At 35.3% G+C, this 20,421-nt stretch overlaps 1 protein-coding gene across 3 annotated transcripts in view; it reads right to left on the bottom strand.

The window, feature by feature from the left end:
• LOC5576162 (somatostatin receptor type 2) overlaps window positions 1–20,014 on the bottom strand; it is a 96,040-nt gene extending 76,026 nt beyond the window's left edge. The window contains exons 1-2 of one of the 3 annotated variants that reach the window (XM_021854149.1): window positions 19,536–20,014; window positions 7,254–9,162 (exon numbers count right to left, since the gene is read on the bottom strand). In XM_021854149.1, coding sequence (XP_021709841.1) covers window positions 7,377–8,972 — 1,596 coding nt within the window. In that variant the 5' untranslated portion in view covers window positions 8,973–9,162; window positions 19,536–20,014 and the 3' untranslated portion in view covers window positions 7,254–7,376. The remainder of the gene's footprint in view (window positions 1–7,253; window positions 9,163–19,535) is intronic. The other 2 variants (XM_001662460.3, XM_021854150.1) reach the window with 2 other exon arrangements.
• Window positions 20,015–20,421: the final 407 nt, after the last annotated feature.

Genomic DNA, 20,421 nt, shown 5'->3' with positions numbered 1-20,421 from the left:
CGAAATACCTTTAAGCATTTCCTGGCAAATTTATCGGCTGTCGAGAGCAGTCCAAAACCGGAGATAATGAAATCCGGTGAGCCTAATCTGATATCCATTTGCCTTCTGGGAATTTTACCCCTTGGCGAATTTGATTGTTAAGGCAGAAGATGATAAAACAACTCGCATCGTAGCGTAGATATCGTCAATTAAAATTCATAATGGTATTTATCGCTTATGATTTTTTGACGTCATTTCAAAGGAGCATACCTCACTAAAAGAGTGAGATTCACCGACCAAACCTATTGGCAGACATAGAAAAGCAGCACACAATAAGACAAAGCAGCTTAATCGGGGGTCCAAATAGCCGTCCTGGTAATCGTGCAGCTACTCAACAAAAAGGAGGGTTCGAATCGGCCGAGGATTTTTTCGGGTTGAAATAGTCCCGATTTCCCAGGAAACAGAACATCTTCGTACTTGACACATAATTTACTAATGCAAAAATCGTCTGTTGGCAAAGTAATGACTGTGAAAGTATTCACCGAACACTAAGGTGAGAAGCAGGCTCAATCCCAGTAGGCATTTTACGCCAGAAAGAAGAAGCAAAAGAAGCTCAATCAGTTTCGAATAAATGAACGAAAAATACCGCATCAGGGCAAAGCGTTCCGAGAACATTGGTAATTAGTGAACTCTCGTCGACGGAAGAACTATTGTGGCATCATTTAGATGTTTAGGGATTTCCTCGAGCTTTCAGCGGGAAAAGGGAATTAATTAAAACTGATTGGAACGGGAATCCAATACACGTGGAGCTTATGCGTTAGCAGCATGAAGTCCTTTCTGAAGCATAGTTTAATTTGTTATGTCGAAATAACATAATATGCTTGCTGCAATGGAATGAGAACAAAAATTGGTGTTTTTTGTGATTGAAGCCGGTTTAATGTCAGTATTACTCACTGAGCGATAGAAGAGGGATGTGGGATCTATATGAATAATACTTGAAAATAAACACGAGCATTGGGCATGATAAATATTGGTGAAGAGACAGCTGACAATCTGAATTTATCAGAGACTACGAGCCTTTTCTAAGCGAACCTGCCTGTAGTACGGATTTTTACTAACATTTCAAGACTAGGGCAAATAAAAAATCTTATTTTCACACATTTGAGTTTAGTACCCATCACGAGAATATAAAGAATTTCATTTAAGAAGCACCTCAATCCCTCAGACTACAGTGCAAAAGCATGTTCACACAGCAATGCTGTGACTATTTAATGACGTTTGAGCAGTCGCATATCTAGTTTTACACATTATTTATAACCTTGCACCACCCTAAATGCGTATCTTTGACAGATACGCGTATTTTTACTACCACTTGCAGTCTTCTTTATTGTCAGTTACTCGTATCCAATTAATCTACTAATCTGGTGTTAGTATTTAAGGTAGAGAGATGTGACGATTTCTTCGGTGGATACGAGTAACTGACATTAGAGAAGACTGCAAGTGGTAGTCGAAATACGCGTTTCTGTCAAGGGGACGGGATTAAAAGGTACAAGGTACTCCAATCTACTTTTAAGTTTCACCATTCAGATTCTGCTCAGAGGATTCGAATACATTAAAAAGAGCCATTATTAATGTTTGTTCCTGATTCACCGGAAGTGACCTCAAAATACGCCAGGAAACATGTTCTTACAGCCGATTTTTATCAAAATACTGAACAATATAACGGCTTTCTTTTTCAACTGATAAAAACAGTTTTGAAAAGTGATATATTCCAGCACTATTTCATAACGGTGCTGAAAGGAGTAGTTTTCAGTTCTGTATTGAGAGTTGGAAAATTAATATCTGAATTTCTTAACAAATTTCTGATTCTACATTTGTTGGACGATCCAAATTCGACTCGGGTAAGAGATTCTGAGGGAATCAATACTCCTAAAAAAAATCAAATTGACAATTTTCGTAATTGTAAAAAAAATTGTGCAACTCGTTCTACATTTAATTAAAAAATTGAGACTCACAAAATTAATGGAAAACAGCAAGTTTGTTGGAAGTTTGTTCTATGAACACTAATATATTGTAACTTATATCATGTTACACAACACTAACTAATAATACGTAATTTTGACATGATTTTTTTCAATTTGGATCACTGTGGCGAAGACAACGAATTCTTGTATATTTAATACGACTTTATATGATAATAATTATCATGTAATACTATTAGTTTTAAGTATGGCCAATAAGTTGTCTATGTTATTGAATAAGAAATCGTGTCTGTAAACCAGTTAAAGAGTGGGAAACGATAAAACATTTAAATACATAGTGCAAACAATTGCAAACGTAACTGACAATGATCTATAATACGATGTCTTAATTAAGATGATGATTAATCGTGCATTGTTCAGCAAATGCCATTTGGCCACTGCTGTCTCATCGTTTCCGGGTATTTGATTGAAAATTTGAAAATCTGTTGCTCTTCGCAATCCAATCCAATCAAAACGAAAAATTTTAATCTGAAATTAATCAGTCGTAAGTAAAATCAGCGCGAGTTAAAAAGTGCAAACGAAAAAGTCACCTCATCTGTTACGCACGCTGGCATTCAGAAGAGTACAATTTGTTCAACCGATGATGAATGAATGCCCAATTTTTTTTTGGTGACGTAGGCAGGACGGGTCACAAAATGAATGAAGCAATGCGTTTCCCAAATTGAACTGTTTTGTGATTTTTTGTTATGAAATTCGTTGGAAAGAGTTTAATACTTTAAAGTACCGTCAAACGGGGCTTCTTTTGACATTATTTCCACATTCTTCAACTTTGAGGATTTGAAATTCAAAGAATTATAGATAGATTTCGATAATTCTTGCATATATCTAAGTTGTATATGTACGTAACAAATGTGCAAAATATGAGACAAATCCATCAAGAAATAGAAATATTGCTTGAATAGTCACAAAAATGTGTCCTTCAAAACAAAAATGGGGCTACTTTGGACACTTTTAGAAATCAATACCGTTTGATAATAAAATACTTTATTCTCATCAATTTTTAACGGATTCTATAGATTACCGTCCTTATGATGTTTTTAAACCTTTTTTCATCAACAAACATAATATAAAAAAATGAAAGCTCAAAAAAATTACGCATATATATCATTTTTCTGCGAAACATGCTCTTCACAATTTTTAGTTCGTAACTTCAAGTTTGCCTTCTTTAAATGGAACTGTTAGTAACGTATGCTTGACTGGTTAAGTTGATACACACACGAATTATGCAACTACCAAGTACAGCCATGATTGATAAGTTTTGTACAAAAACATTCGTTTTGATTTTTAATGTTATGTGAATGATATCTAGAAGGATCTCAACTGCAACTAAAAGTAATTTTATTTGAAGTGTATGAAGTATAAGAATAAAGTTTCGCAAGATCATAGGCAATTCAAATTTTGCTTATGTTAGAAGCATTTTGCTTCTCAATAGTTTTTAGATAGCTAAAGAATAATTTATTTGTAGCAGATAAAGTATGCAATTACTTTGTACTGCGGATTCACATAAAATATGACTGAACATTGTTTTTTAAACATTATGTTGTGAATTTACTGTTTATACGTATTGAAATATATATTTGTTTTATTGTTATTCACTTTTCTGAATCCTTAGTTTAATTTTGCTTGTGTTGTAAAATATACAAACCAGCACTCTGAACTTAAAAAAGGTCGTAAAATTAAGACCTTTGATAAATTATTTGTATAAATAACAATTTTCAACATTGAATTATCGAAAATTTCTGTGGAACATGACTATTGGATAGTTTTGTGATGCTCTCAACAACTTTGCACGATACGTGAAAAATTCCAAACAAGTTTACATAGCGAATGTTTTGTACCTTGCGAATATTTGTTCGGATTTTTTTTATACATTTTCTTCTTTATCTTGTTATTGTTGATGTTGTTCCAAAAAATGTTCATGTCTGGTTGTAGAGCATATGTTGGTTAATAAACTACTGAAGACACAAAACTGCAAAATGCAAATAAATCCAGAACGGCAATGCCCAAAGTAGCCCCCAGAATCAAAAGTAGTCCCGTCTGACGGTAGTGATTCAAACCTAACTATATTGCCACTTGAGATTCAAAATAGTTAGGTTGATTCATGAAAATCATATTTGTGTTTTTGTACTGCTAAACAGCGTTTTAATGAATTTCGGCTGGTTGCGGCTAAGGATTTCAGCTGTATCTGGTCCAAATTGTGATTTATTAGAACTGTGTCCTCCGACGGTTGAAGTTTACCTCGCGTCGGTTATAGTGCACAGGAAGATAAACAAACTAAAGTATCCATCAAGTGCCCCATTGGAACGGAATCAGAAGACATTATCTGACTTCAGATTTCCAATGTTAAATGTTGAAATTGGTGAGTTTGTTCCAGTTGGAAAGCTTAATCGTCATTTTTTTTATTGTGTTCCAATGACCAACAAGAATCTACATGGAAAACAAACATTTTTCAGATATCAACACTCTTAGGTTTGTTAGGTACACTGAGGAAGGATTGAAGTTTTAAAATTTTGTTTAGGTTTCCACACCTCTCGCACGGTTTTTTTTTCTTTCGCTTAAATGTAGAACACATCCTCTGTCTAACTAAATTCGAAAAAGCAATTTTCACACGCATTCTCTAGTATAAAGACAACTTCGGATCATAGTACGCGTTTTATTTTAAATTTTTAGTGATGCTACGCGATTTTGTGTTATCCTGATAGCATCCCGGAGCATTATTTCATTTTTTTATTCTGATGACCCTAGAGAGATCGGTTCTGCTTAAAAATCGCTGAGCAGAAAACTACTCCCCTACTTTTTATTTCGTGTACTGCAATGACATAGTTCTTCATTGGTTAAGTTACGCGTCAATCGTATTCACGTGACATTTTTTTTATTTTTATTTATTGTTATTTTTTTCTTGTTTCGATTACCCTCGAGGGATCGGATCTGTTTTATTGTTACTCAACAGATTAGCAGAGCTTACTCTACATTAACAAAACCGGTTTATAGTACAATGCGATACAAAATAATCTATACCATAAATAAAACAAATGTTTTCGCTTTCGATTGCCGGCATTCAAAACATTAAACTTAAAAAAAACTTAAACTACAAATGCCCTCGGTCTATCCCATCTTTTCAGGAGAATCCTGATCATATATCTATCCCATCCTCCAGCTCTATAGCACTTATGAGGACGTCGCTGAGTCGATGGCCTCTCACTAAGTAAGTGCTGTATCAACATTTCCTTCCTCTATCCCAAGTAACGGTAAAGATGGACGTGGACGGGAATAGCGATGTTCATGCTATTGGTATTCTTCTTCATGATTGGATCAAGGTCCACTTCCAAGCCTTATTCCTGAAAGCAATCTTGACTAGATTATCAAAGAGAAACATGAATGTTGTGGGATTGAACCCATGACCTTCTGATTATGAAGCAGAAGTGGTAGCCATTGGATCACCAACCCCGTCAGATAAACATTTTATGTAAAAGATGATAAATACAGAGTTGTTGATAAATTTTGTATAACATTCAGCTTTGGTATTGAGAAAATCTATTTATTTTTGGACATAGTTGGCTACTATGAATGCCAGCAGCAGAAGGAACAGTGTAGCAACGTCGATAATTCTTAGTAGAGGGTCTTGGGGTAAAATGCACCAGTTAAGAAAAGTATGCCGAAACACACGAATCTAGTGGGTTTGTGTCCATATTATTTCGCCATCTCATCATCAACTAACTCAGTTCTCAGTCAGCATCAGTCAGCATCGTTTCTTCTACAATATCGGACATGATAAATGCATCAAAGCCGTATTCCAATACAAAATGGTCAATTTCGGAAAGCTCTATCTCCGCCGTTTCTCAACTGATTATTATCATTTTTTTTCAGTGATGGATTACAAATTATCTCAAATTTGATAACTACGGAGAAAGTTGTGTGAAAATAATTGATTCAAAAGCTACAGATAGCTTGAATTTTAACAAAAAATCACCAAGACACAAAGGGATGTAGCGAAAAAAAACCCATCGAATCATCTTCATCGAATCGTATTGCAGAAGCTACACGAGTTTCCCAGGCTACATAACCGTGAACAGTCTAATTCAAAGCTTATATTAAAGTTGAAAATATTGTTAGTATTGCTAGTAACAATACTATGTATCTTTAATTTTTTAGATAACCTCCTGCTCTGAAAATTGCATGGAACAAAATAATACAGGATGTTTTGTACTTTTTCCTTTTTTCGTCCATTTTGTACCGCTGCTGTCGTTAGTTTCCTTGAATTTCATACACTACCAACACTGATTTTTAAAAGGTAACAAAATTCGATTATACTGCAAACTAGGGAGTGTTCGATAAAAAAACCGAATGTAAAGAGTGAACAAAGTAATAAGAATAGCTGTCCACAACCAAAAACTTAAAGCTAAAGTATTTTTGTGCTTTGTTATACAATGTTGCGTTGCAAAATTGCTTGAAACATGAGTACATGGGTTTACCAAAGTTTACAAAATATTGTGCTAAAAGCTATACTAGTTACATGATGAAATCAGCTCCATAATGTCTTACTGCGTTTGAGCATATGAAAAATCAGTTGTTGCAAAAACCTCAAATGTGTGTAATCACTGTTTGTCGTCAACAATATTTGAACATGATAAACGGTTTATGATATTTTTATTCAAAACTTCAGAGTCTACAAATAACTAACTTAGAAACTTTGCCACATGTTTTTCCTGTTCCCGGTCCGTCACTGCGACCAGATTTTGGATCTATTTTGACATCTATTGGCACAGAAAACGACTTATGAGCACAGATTTGGAGATTCGCTTCTAAGAATAATGATCTGGGGAGTACCTTTAATGTAGTTTCAAAATGGGAATATGATCTACGTAGAATGAAATGATATGCGTTGATATTTTTTGCCAAATGTATGATGTATAATCCGTTTTGTCAATAGAGGTACTACTATCACCAGGAACCGATGCATCTACATTAAATATTAAATCAAATTTTCATTGGTTAAATGGGAGTGTCCATATTTCACATATGTTTGTCTGTGAGCTGAAACATATGAAATATTATTCCAGTGCTTTAATTACAAGGTTTTTATTTGGCTTTGTCTGCCTCGGAACGACCGACCGATTACAGCTCGTCAGTTGAGAGGGCGCATCGGTTACAATTTTTCCCTTTCGATGTTTCTGAGTAAACTTAATCTCTCTACAAACATGTACCAATATAAGAATCAATGTATATACGCACCACACACCGAGTATCCAATTACAGGTTGCAGAATCCCCGTGGGTTTCCAATGAAATCCGCTCGAGACTGCGTGGCAGACAGAACCTGGTTGAGTTGTAGGCGCCCTGGTGGAAGCTTAGAGCCTTATAAATCCGTATGCAGCACGGGGGGCCTAGAGCTGGTGTCGAGAATTTTGCTGGCAATTGGCACCACATTCGAACTGGAACTTCCTCCTCCAAGTCCCATCGTAGTGGTTGTCATCGTCGTAGTTGTGGTGTTGCCATTCGTATTGGTATTGCTGATGGGGCCGCCTGGTCCTGAACAGCGACTGCTACCGTTGTTGGCGTTTGCATTATTGGTGTTGTTATTGTTGGCCGTATCGTTGGGATGAGTCTGATCGCCAACCTTCTGACGTCCGGGATGGAGGATTTTCGTTGAATTGCCCCTTTCCGAGCCCCTGTTGCGTGCGAAGCGAGGGAAGAAGCTGTTCTCGATTTGTAACTGGGCGTTGATATCCTTGCCCTTGGTGCAAGTGCACGCTTTGAGAAAGCTTTTCTTGAAATTATCCGATAGAAAAGCGTACAAGATTGGGTTCATGGCCGAATTGGAATAGCCAAGGCAGCTCACTAGGACAAAAACGGTAATCTCCAGACGGGATTTGCAAATATCCGGTGGGGAATTAATTAATGCCACCTGGGAGATCCAATAGGGCAGCCAGCAGAGAACGTATACCGTGATGACTGTGAGCACTAGTTTGGTAACCTTGCGGTGGGAGCGCTTCTTTTCCTTGGACTTGCTCTTGGGACCCACTGTGCGCAGTTTGCGGATCACCAGATAGTAAAACATTAGTATAAGCGAAAGGGGAACAGCAAAGCCCAGTATGAGGGAGTACAGGGTGAAGGTTGTGCCGGAGTTGCTAGCATTTTCCGATGGCCAAACAATGTTGCAGGATATTTTGCCCTTGTCTCGATGAACCGTGTTGGCGTATAGCATCACCGGTAGCATTATCAGAGCAGAGGTTGTCCATGCAAAAAAAGAAACTATCTTCGATACCAGAGGCGTTCGAAACCGTGGCGATGAGATGGGATGGCACACAGCTATGTAACGGTCTGCAGACATGATGAAGAGGAATATCGATGAGGTGAACTGTGTAATCGAGGTAGACACCATGTACGCTTTGCACATAGTATTGCCGAAGGTCCATTCGCCCAGATGCATCGTGATGATGAGAAACGGTATTCCAATTAGGAAACACTGGTCCGCAATGGCCAGATTTAGGATGTACATGTTGGTAACCGTTTGCATCTTGGAGAAGCGCAGCACCACGTAGATAACAAGTGTGTTTCCAAATAGTCCAATTAGGCCCACGACGGCGTACAGGATCATTGATATCAGATTCCCTATCGGCATCTGGATGGACGGACAAGATTCAAACACCGTGTCGTTGTACAGTGGAAAGAATGGATGGAGCGGAAATCGCCGTGATAAATTGAACTCATTCGATGGCGATGACAGGGCTCGGGTGATATTACTCAGCAAATAAGACAGATTGGACGACGCGGATCCTGATGCCGTCTGCCGGATGAAGGTCAACAGATCCGATGGAAATGTAAGCCCCACGGCTGGGGGTGCTACTGCTGGTACCATCATTGTCGTTACGATTGTGGATTCCGTTGCAATGCTATCCATTCTGTAGAGTTCACTTCCATTGTCATTACCAACTGTATCGTTCCACTCCATTTTCAACACCACCCTCACTCGTGATAATTGCAATTCGAACGAATGTTCCACTTCACTTGTCAATATTTATACGACAATCACCTAACAGCTCGATGTTTCCGATTTAATAGTCGCGCCAAAAAACAAACCGCACAGTTCTGGTCTCCTACTTTCAACAACACGACATCACGGTGTGCTGGAATGTAGAGAACTATTGAACGTTCATGAACATACAATATTTTCTCACTTAAAGTAAGTCTTAGTAGTCAAGAGAAGGCTGCTGTTAATATTCATATTTATATCATTTAATCTTTCTTCGGCGAAAATTCAATAAAAGTCGTTTTTAGTCCTATGGGTTCATTGGGGTACGATTGAGGTACACCCATTTGACATTTCACCAAGCGAAGATATTTCAAAATAAGCTTAGTTTCTACGTGCACTCAAAAAAAATGGCCAGCCCATGCCAGTACGCCATATTTTATAATATTGACTTTAAAATTTAGCAACATATTACAATCAATCAATCGTACTCAATCAAATTCAAATTAAAAATGTTCCAGTAGAAATTAAGACTATATGATTCATTGAGACTTAACAATACCAAATATAATTTGATTATTTTTTTCCAATTAGGCTGCAGATATTTTCATTGATAGAACTTGAACGACAATCGTTATTGATGCGATAAGCTTAAATTTTATAGAAATATTCTAAATTTTCTACCTCATTGTGGCTTTTATCAGATCAGATATTTAGCTAGCACATGAGCTTCACTCTTGGTCAACTAACAACTTCCAGATTTGGCTATATGAGCCTTCGCCAAGGCTTATGTCTTAGTCCAGGCTTGCCCAACCTGACACAAATGGTGGGTGCGTCCGCAGTTATAGTCCAATAAAAGAAAAATTTACCTCAAATGAAAGATTGTTTCATATCTATCTAATCCATGAGGTGGAGTTAAAATTTATCTTATATTTTTGGCTACCGATACCATTTGGTTGAAAAAATCGTGCGGCCCGCAACTATTTTTTGTCTTTGTTTGCCTGTCTAGCAAAATACTTAATATAAATTAAATATTTTATACATGAATCAGCAGTGTTGATAGACTCACACTCAAATCTCAATCAATAAATTCTCCAGCGAGAGCAAACTCATTAGAGATCTGTTCCGTAAATCTCACGCTTGATATTTTCTTGCCAAATCACTCAGTCCCTCTCAAGCCGTCAAAAATGAACCCGTCAACAAATCTTGAGAACTGGATGTTGTTGTTTACGTTAGAAAGGGTCATTATAATTCTGCCATACTAACAAGAAATCATGGCTTTGTGCGAGAAAACATTGGAAATACGAGGCAATGAATCAAATAGATGAGCCAACTCATCCATGATTTTTTGACTGCTAAGCTGCGAAATGGACAACTCACGCATGAAAAATATGAGGAGTAAGTTATGAGAATTTGAGTTTTTCACAACGCTGTGAATAAGTCAGATATAATATCAAGCTTTCGTTTGAGACAAAAACGTATAATATCAGACTAATTTAATCTAAAAGAGCCAAAAAGTTAGGGCAGGTCTGCCTTAGCCACTTGATTTATAATTTTAAGTTGCAAATTTCAAATAAAACTATGACCTCATTTAAAATTTTAACACTTCACTCAATTTTGCAAAAGAAAAAAATATCTCTAGTAAGGCGAGCAAATACATTTGGACTCTAATATGTTGTTATTCTTGACATATAGCCCTACTTCGTCTGCGACTTGGACTTCTTCAGTGACGTGCACTCGACCCTGTGTTAAAATTCAATTTGTGTTTTGTCTTAAACATACCCTTCCAAAAACAAAAAAAAGTGTAGTTAAAATCATGAAAATATTATTACAAATCTAGCATATGATTTCCATTTATGTACAGTAGAGTATGGAAATATCGAATTTCAGGTAGAATTTTTAATCTGTTTGATAGAATAGTAGTTTCAGGGTACTGATAGTAAAATCAAGAAAATGTACGAATACTCGATAGCTTCGTCTTTCAAAGATCATTTCAGGACATAAAACACTGTAATTTTGACAGCATTCTTCCAGGAAGCTGTGACAGCTTTCTGTTTATTAACCCGCGAAGAGTTTTAATGTTTTAGATATAATCTTGATAGTTTTTATTAACGAATAGAAAGATTTCAATGAAACTGAAATGCTCAGATAGAAATCGTATGGAACTTGGTATCAACTGTAATATTACATAATCTAATGTCATAAGATCTCTGTAAGAAATCCAATCGGATTTGTATTTCAAATTTAAAATCTTCAATGTATAACATAACACTGTGGAACTACCACTATTTACTTGATTAAGGGTAACTGAATCCATTGCCGTTTTCACCTAGTTTTTGAGATATTGGTTGTTGAGAATGCAAACTTTCACTATTTCAGTCAACTGGCATGCAAGTTGTATGGCAATTTATTCGCCCAATGTGCCACAGAATTCAAACTTTGTTTGTATAACAATAATTAACAACAAAATTTATGATACTTAAATGCTTAAAAGTAATTTTTTGGCTATTTGGAAAAGTATTGTATTTTGCCGTATAAGAGAAACAAAGAATTTTGTATGAAGACTGAAAACATGTTGAACATTTCGATTTGAACTCAATTTTGTCAATCAACTTCAACCAAATTAGAACAAAAAATGAAAGCTTAAGTCCTATTTGGCATGGTTGGTGGATTTGATCACAAATAGGTTTGATAAATCATGCCTTAAATTTCATGTGAACATCAATGAAACCAGTGTTTTATACAACTTTGGCGACCTGTAGCTAAAATTGTGACGTGCTGGAACATTTCTGAGAAAGGCATCAGATTCAGCGACCCCAAATCTACTAGACACACATAATTTGATTCTTGAGACACGCAAAAATGTAATTTTTGTTGGGCTGTGTAATTCATTTCAATTCTCAGGGGCTCGAGGCATTTGCCCCTTGTCTAAAAATTTGCAATAAGAAGCATTTCAATAGGACGCAAATTTTGGCTTAATATGAGCTCTGTAGTTTAAAAAACCCCACTGCCAAAGTGAATCAACAGTGCCAAGAATAGGTTCCGGCTCCCAATGTCACTTTTTATTGTCTGCGCAAAACCTCGTTTACAAAAACTTTTGTATAATATATTCAAATTGTTTTCATGCTCATGGAACTGATCATGAATTATATACAATCCATACAAATATATTATAGAAGACATTACTACGACATGCTGGTAAACAACATATTGAAAATATGTCGCAAATATTAAAAGACTAATCAGATCTAGGACATGATGAGACACTTTTGGAACTTGGGATAGTTTGGATAGGAACATATTAAACGCCATAATTGAAATGCTTACCATATGACTTAAGGTTAGTCTCGAGATAAGCTAATCTAAGGTTAAGAGTCTTGTCAATCAGTATCGACACAGAGCAATTCCACCGAACATGACAAATTTTTTTTTTAATTTAATTTTTGTATTTTTTGAATCGCCTGAAAATTTGCATACAGATTCTTTATGACCAAAAATGCCATTTTGCACCTTTAGACCGCCATTTTGAACCTCGCCTTATTTTTGAGAAGGGCGTATCGGAAAATGCATAGCGAATCGTTAAAAAACTGTAACTCGAAAACGGTTTGTCCGATCGATTAGAGATCTTCTACAAAGTTGTAGGTATTGCTTAGGACAATATGGAGAAAAATATGCACGGTAAAAGGAGTTACAGATTATTTTTTATTTCAAAAACAAAGTTTTAAAATCGATTTTCTCCAGAAACGCAGTTTCGATTTTTTTTTTTTTTTGGATATGTTTTAGAGAACTTATGTAATTTATTGCACAATATTTCAAAATGGAAGAATTATGGACAAAAAAGTTATGATTTTTAAAAAAAAATTACAGATTTAAAAAAAATCAAAATAGAGGAAAACAATAATTTTTAATGTGTACATAAGTACAGAAAAATTGCAATCGAAAAGCAGTTAAGTAAATTTTTTCTAGGTTGCATCAATTTCGAGATATACTCATATTTATATAAAATTTTCAAATAAAAAAAGTAAAATAGGCCCTTTTCAAACATATTTCGTGTTTCTCCATTCCAGAAATATTTTATTTTGATTGAGTGAATCGTAGCTAAATTGTTTATTGTTTGATCAAAACCTATATAAAAAAGTATGCACGGTAAAAAAAAATATAAACGAAATTTTCAAATTAAAATTTGAAGTTCATTGTTCTTAAAAAGCGCAAAATTGATTTTTTTAATTTTTGGATATGTTTTGCAGCATTTTGTTTGTAATTTCTTGCTCAATGCCTCAAAACGGAAAATTTTTGGATAAAAAATAAATTATTTAAATAAATAAATAAAAACAAATTTATGTAAAACGATATTTTTGGTGCGTTTCTTTTTTTTTTTGAGTACAGAAAAATAACTATATATTTTTAAATATGAAAAATTTCTATCGGCAAGCGTACAACCATGGAGAAGGAGTTTGTTTTTTTTATGTTTTTTTAGATATATATTAGAGATGGTCGGGTTTCATATTTTTTAAACCCGAACCCGACCTGTACCCGACTTATTTCATTTCTTCAAACCCGGACCCAACCCGAACCCGAGACAATAGTTGAAAAACAAACCCGGACCCGACTCGAACCCGAAAAATTTTCGCTGTTCAAACCCGAACCCGACCCGAAACCCGAAAAAGTTTTCTAAGGAAAACCCAAATACAACCCGAGTTCTAAAAGATGATAAATTCATCGTTTCTGATGCATAGAGAAGGTTTTAGTTTGTCACTCTGTTCACAATTCTCACCAAACCCGACACCAACCCGACTAAACCCGACTTTTTTCAAGCCCGAACCCGAACCCGAACCCGAAAAATATTAAATTTTCAGACCCGAACCCGACCAGAACCCGTCGGGTTTGAAAACCCGAGACCCGACCATTTCTAATATATATACTGCAATTTTATTTCTTAATTATAACAACTACTTTCTTGTTATCGTCACAGCTCGAGAATTGTCTAACTTCAATTTGTGTTTCAGAGATAGGGATAAACGAGTGATATTTCTGAGTGCCTTGAACTGTTTTTGCACTTGGAAATAGTTGTTTAAGTTCTTGTGCAATGATATCATATTCCTCAGTAGTTGAATAACAAAAGAAGATTTGTGTAAGCTGCTCTTCTCTCCGATTTTGAGCCCAATCATATAGTTCCTTAGCATTTTTTATCGGATGTTCACGTTCTTTGGCAAGACTGGCTCTGGCAGCCATACGTTTTAGTGTCCCTCCTATGGCATCGCATGGCCCATTTCCATGTGATGTTGCAAAAGTATGAGTATATCTCGAAATTGATGCAACCTAGAAAAATTTTACTTAAGTACTCTTCCAATGCATTTTCTGTACTATCAAATAATCACATAAAAAAATATTGTTTTCCTCTATTTCGATTTTTTTTTTCAAAATTTGTAATATTTTATAAAATTATAACTTTTTTGTCCATAATTCTTCCATTATGAAACATTGTGCAATAAATCACATAAGTTGTCCCCTAAAACATGTCCAAAAATAATAAAAATCACAGATGCATTTTCATAGAAAATCGGTTTTAATTTTTTTTATTTAAAAATCTGTCATTATTTTTTACCGTGCATATTTTTTTCCAAATAGTCCTAAACAATACCTACAACAACCGCAAAATGTATCCAAAAATTAAAAACATCAATGTTGTGGTTTTTAAGAACTATTAGCTTCAAATTTTCATTTGAAAATTTCGTTTATCTTTTTTACCGTGCACTCTTTTTTCAATACTTGAGCATAAATGTTTTGATCAAACGATAAACAATTTAGCTACGATTCGCTCAATAAAAATATTTTATTTCTGGAATGGAGAAACACGAAATATGCTTGAAAAGGGCCTATTTTTCTTTTTTTATTTGAAAATTTTATATAAATATGAGTATATCTCGAAATTGATGCAACCTAGAAAAAATTTACTTAACTACTTTTTGATTGCAATTTTTCTGTACTTTCAAATACTCACATAAAAAATTATTGTTTTCCTCTATTTCGATTTTTTTTTCAAAATCTGTAATTTTTAAAAACTCATAACTTTTTTGTCCATAATTCTTCCAACATTGTGCAATAAATCACATAAGTTGTCCTCTAAAACATATCCAAAAATAAAAAAAAATCAAAACTGCGTTTCTGGAGAAAATCGATTTTAAAATTTTGTTTTTGAAATAAAAAATAATCTGTAACTTTTTTTTACCGTGCATATTTTTCTCCATATAGTCCTAAGCAATACCTACAACTTTGTAGAAGATCTCAAATCGATCGGACAAACCGTTTTCGAGTTACAGTTTTTTAACGATTTGCCATGCATTTTCCGATACGCCCTTCTCAAAAATAAGGCGAGGTTCAAAATGGCGGTCTGAAAGTGCATAATGGCATTTTTGGTCATAAAGAATCTGTATGCAAATTTTCAGGTGATAAATACAAAAATAATCGGGTTTGCGAAACGGCGTGGAACCGCTCCACAGTAATAATCTTACTTAAAAATTTAAGAACAATTAGTATCCTATATTAATAAAACATCTCAATATCCAAAGATTGCCGTCACAATGGCCGGCTTGTGCCCCTACTCACGTTTTAACAGGCACTAAACTGGAGAACTAGTTGGCAAACGTTTCTGATCTTCTTATTCTAATCTTTCTACTTGTGTACAAAGCCATAAGAAAAAGTATACTGTTGTTGGATGTTTTTTTTTTCACGAAACTGAGGCCTTTGAAATTTTAGTGCAATTTTATAAGTTTGATTCCAAACTGCTTCACCTTAAATTTAAATGAAACCGTGAAAGTAAGCTACTATTTATAGAATCCAGGCAGCGTAAACTAGGAGCAAATTGTTCACTATTTTACAATTTTTTGATGTAGTGTCCTTAGGAATACAGTTATTGTCTTACTAATTTCGATAAAATCATGTGCAAACTCCTAGTATTTTCTTGTGGAAGTGCAGAGGATTAAGTGGCTTCCTCAAAGTAAGCCAAACGTCAACATTTTCTTAACGTCCCCCGTATGACCTGCATTCGAAAACAGCCAGCGCCTTTGTTTTGTGTTATAATAATGAAAGCACTAGAACACATTTAAGATGCCTGGAATTTTTTGAAATCATCATAACATATCTAAAAACTAGAAAACATTAAATGTTAGTGATGCCAATGAAGCATCACAATTTTTGGAAAGGCATAGCAATTATGTTCCAAACTTATCGAATTCTCCCCATTTTCCTATCTACGGAACGTTGAAAAGAAATTCTTAGCATTAAGTCCCTAAAGAGACATAGGCAGTTCTCAAATTTCAGTTGAATTTCTCTGCCCTCAGGGCCGTATTTAAGATGGGGAGCTGGGGGAGACAAAGCCCCCGGGCCCCCACAAATCTTGACAAACATATTTATAGTTAAACTTTTACAAATCTATGCAATGGTATAAATTTTTGAAATCGTATCATACGATTTGAAATATTCAAGGTGATTTTTTTAAAATATGCAAAGTCAATGAACGACTTTTAGAACTTAACATAACGCAAATTTTCTTGCAAAAATATTGGTGTCTATTTTAACTCAAAATTTATTGAAATTTTTCTGAAAAAAATCCTTTGTTTTTAAGGGCATTTCATTAGAGTTACAGAAATAGCACATCTGTATTTTTGATACAATATACCATTTGTTTTGTCTTTTGGATGTCGTCAAAAGATATATTATATGTTTGCCCCAATCAGAGAAATTCACAATCAAAGTTGGCATGTTTTTGTGAGAAATACAACAATAACTCCCAAGTGGAGGGAGATAGCGAATTCCTTCACTCACCAAATTACGCATTTTTCATAGCTCTAAAAGTGTTTTAGTGACTACTTTGATGAGATATTTGAATTGAAAACGCTAGAGCCGGAAAACCAGTTTTGTTCGGATGACGCTATGTCACCGTAGAAAAAAAAAACTCTAAGTCGATAAATTTAAGAGATACAAAAAAAAAATTTGGCAAGGCTGCTTGAAAGTGAATGGTTTACAACTTTGCTGAAGCATGTATAATATAATTTCTTCGAATAAGTTAGTTATACCATTTCTATGAAAACGTGGACCACCCTAATTTCCAATAACACCAAACAAAGGGCTTAACTAATACAAACAACTTTGCAGAAGAACGTCGATAATGACTCTTTCGATCATACTAATTTCTTCAACTCAAAACTGTTCAACAACTTGTATATTGAAACATGAATAGAATAAGCATAATTTAAATTGAGGTTCCAATAAGAAAAGAATCATCATCTGAACTTTCACGAATAATTCCCTAAACATAAAAAAATCCGTCGAACATATAACATTACAAAAAAAACAAAATTTTAAAGAAAACATTGGTCACATTAACCTTAACAGTACTGGGAGCCAACATTAAAGTTCCAAAATTATGTATCTTCACCATCGATCAAGCGATTTTGAAGAAATTTTCAGGGAAAATCACAAATGAGTTATATATATGATGCATCTATAATTCGATGATAGTTTCCCTTTAAGGTCTTAATTTGTTGGGGGTATAGTTTTTTGAAATGTAAATGACAGGGAAATGAAAACAAATCGCATAAAAATATAAACAATAATCCTAAATTTGATCATTTGACAGATTGTATCGCCTTATTTAGTTTGGAGACATTCAAAAATAAAAAAAAATAAAATAAAATGTAGCGGATTTATTGTTTCGAACACAACTTTTGTTTCAAAATTTTGATACATCCGACAATTGTTGAAAATGATGCTACATCAAAGCATATCTGATCTGATTGAGTAAAGCTACTCGATGCGCAGAGCCTGCTCAGAGCAAAGCTGTCCTCCCCCTATGGTTCACCTCCTCAAAAACATACAAAAGTGTATTGTCCATATCTCTGTGATTACGTCCAATTGAAACTTTCTATGGCGCATTTGAAAGGCAATGAGGTATTCTTACTTCGTAGGTGTTTATCCAAAAACATTTTTTATACTAAATTTTTACTTAGAGTAGTGACATTTTTCAAAAAACACGCTGTACAAACATGGCTGATTTCCTCAGCATTGGATTGACCAAAATTTTAAAACAAGGTGTCATTAGATTCGTAATTTTATATTCTTTAAAGAGCGCTTACGAAATTTTGGTGAAAAAATCTGAAAATTGAATAGTTTTCAATGAAACAGTCATTCAAGTCATCGTGCAAAAGTTTGAGTTCACCCTTCAGTATGGTGTATCGTGTAAAAGTTTGGGTTCACCTGAACTTACTTAGAACACGAAAATTCTGTGAAATCTCAAAGCAATCAAAGCTATTATTGTCGTTTGAAAAAGCTATGAACTATTGAAATCAATTAAAAAATGGCAGAGATATTGACAATAACGATTTGCGTGCGTGCCCAAACTTTTGCATGATTCGCATCATACTGAGGGGTGAACCCAACCTTTCGCACGTAGACTTGAATAACTGTTTCATTGATTGTGATAGTTTTCAGAATTTTCCGCCAAAATTTCGTGAGTTTTCTTCAAAGAATATAAGATTACAATTCTAATGACACATTGATTAAAAATTTTGGTCGATCCAATGCTGAGGAAATTGACCATGTTTTTTCTGTGTGTTTTTTGAGAAATGTCACTACTTTAAGTAAAAATTTAGTAAACAAAATTCATAAACTGGAATAAACTTGGAAAATTACCTTTCAAAATTGCCTTTCGAATGCGCCATAGAGTGTTATAATTGGACGTGTAATCACAAATATATGAACAAACCACTTTTGTATGTTTTCTTAGGGGGTGAACCCAAACTTTTGCACGGGAGTGTAATACCTAAAAAGTTACAAGTGTGCCTATGATTTTTTCAATCTTTCAACATCCAAAACATGAACACTTAGAATATTAGAACAGAACGGCTCGAAATGAATCAACACACTACTACATTTATAGCTTCGTAGTTTACTGAAAATTCACAATTATTCTACAGGTAATAAACAATTGTTTTAATTGTATGAATACAATTGGTTATCGTTCTTGTTTACGGCGTATCCAACTAACGAACAATTTTTTTTCGTTCGAAACCAGATTCCTCCTTGTTGGCGTAAATGGGAATGCAAACTTTCAGTAATTGTGGACATCTAAAAACGTTTTGAAGTTTTGCACAACGTAGAATAAGCTAACATAAAAGCTTTTGGGAACACAATAACAAAAACGATATATGAGAAGCTCATTTCGCATGCAATTAATTATGCTGCATATTGTTGCCAAATACCGATAGCTTTTATAAAAACCCTTCTGCCGAGGTGAAATAAATTTGCCAAGAATACGATCCAGCTCCCTATGTTAGAATAGGACAAAATGCAAAAATCGATTTGTATCAAATTTTCGACGACGGTTTTGCTTTTCTTGACTAAATGCTAAGGCTAACTTTCAGTAAGAAAAATATCGTTTAGGCACACCGTGCGACATCAATGGAATCACAGTTTCCGCGAATTGTCTTTTCACACGGTCATTTCTCATGACACGCTTTCCCGCTTATTATGAGGAAAAATACGCACTCAAAACAAACAAACTGAAATCTCGCCGGTTCCTTTCGCGTTCCCTTTTTTCTGATTCACTACTGACGCATCTCCGCTTTTTCCTGAGCGCGTAGCCAAAACAACCTTTCTATTTATGATCACATTCTGCAACACCTGTTCGGCCGGTGGCACAATTTGTTCGCCTTTTTCTCACGCTCTGTGTACATTAATAATATCTTCTCTATTCGTTTATCCAGCAAACTCGTTCTCTAAATAAAAATGCACTTAGTTGGGATTCTTGCCGAACGCGTGCGTTATTTATGGCAATCACTTTCATCTTCTTCAACCCGTCACATTACTCATCTCCGCACGGTAAAGATCAACGAACATTCCTTTCACACTTCTGTTTGTTTCCAACTTTTATGTTTATTCAATTCCATCAACAAACCGCACTTTCTACCACAGACATCAGAAGGTAGGAGCTCGTTTTCCGAAAACGATCCAACCGGCAAGACGCTCAAACGAGAACTGACTCGGAAGGCATCGCTGTCTGTGGGAAAAAGTCACCATTAAAACCAAGGATACGGTCTGGCGTCTAGTACTGCACCGTGCAGTACCGGAACAATGTTCTCCTTGATCCTGCGCCGGAATTACGATGGCAACGGGATACCCCGAACCGGACCGAGACCGGGATGCACGTTTTGTTGTCGTCGTCGTTGTACACGTTTGCTTTCACTTTCATTCATAAAAATTGTGACAGACCGGTGGGTGGTGGCAGTGGGCGTCTGGAATGGGACTCGAATGGGTTGGACAGGGCCATGGGGAGGCAGTACTAGAATGTTTGTTTGGTCCGTTTGGAGCATTCCGCAAAAAAAATGTGGTAGTTGGTGGTCTGGTAGCACACGGATACCGGTAGTGACAGGTT

Source organism: Aedes aegypti, chromosome 3, assembly GCF_002204515.2.
Source record: "Aedes aegypti strain LVP_AGWG chromosome 3, AaegL5.0 Primary Assembly, whole genome shotgun sequence".
NCBI lineage: Eukaryota > Metazoa > Arthropoda > Insecta > Diptera > Culicidae > Aedes > Aedes aegypti.
This window is presented reverse-complemented; position numbering and strand designations above follow the sequence as displayed.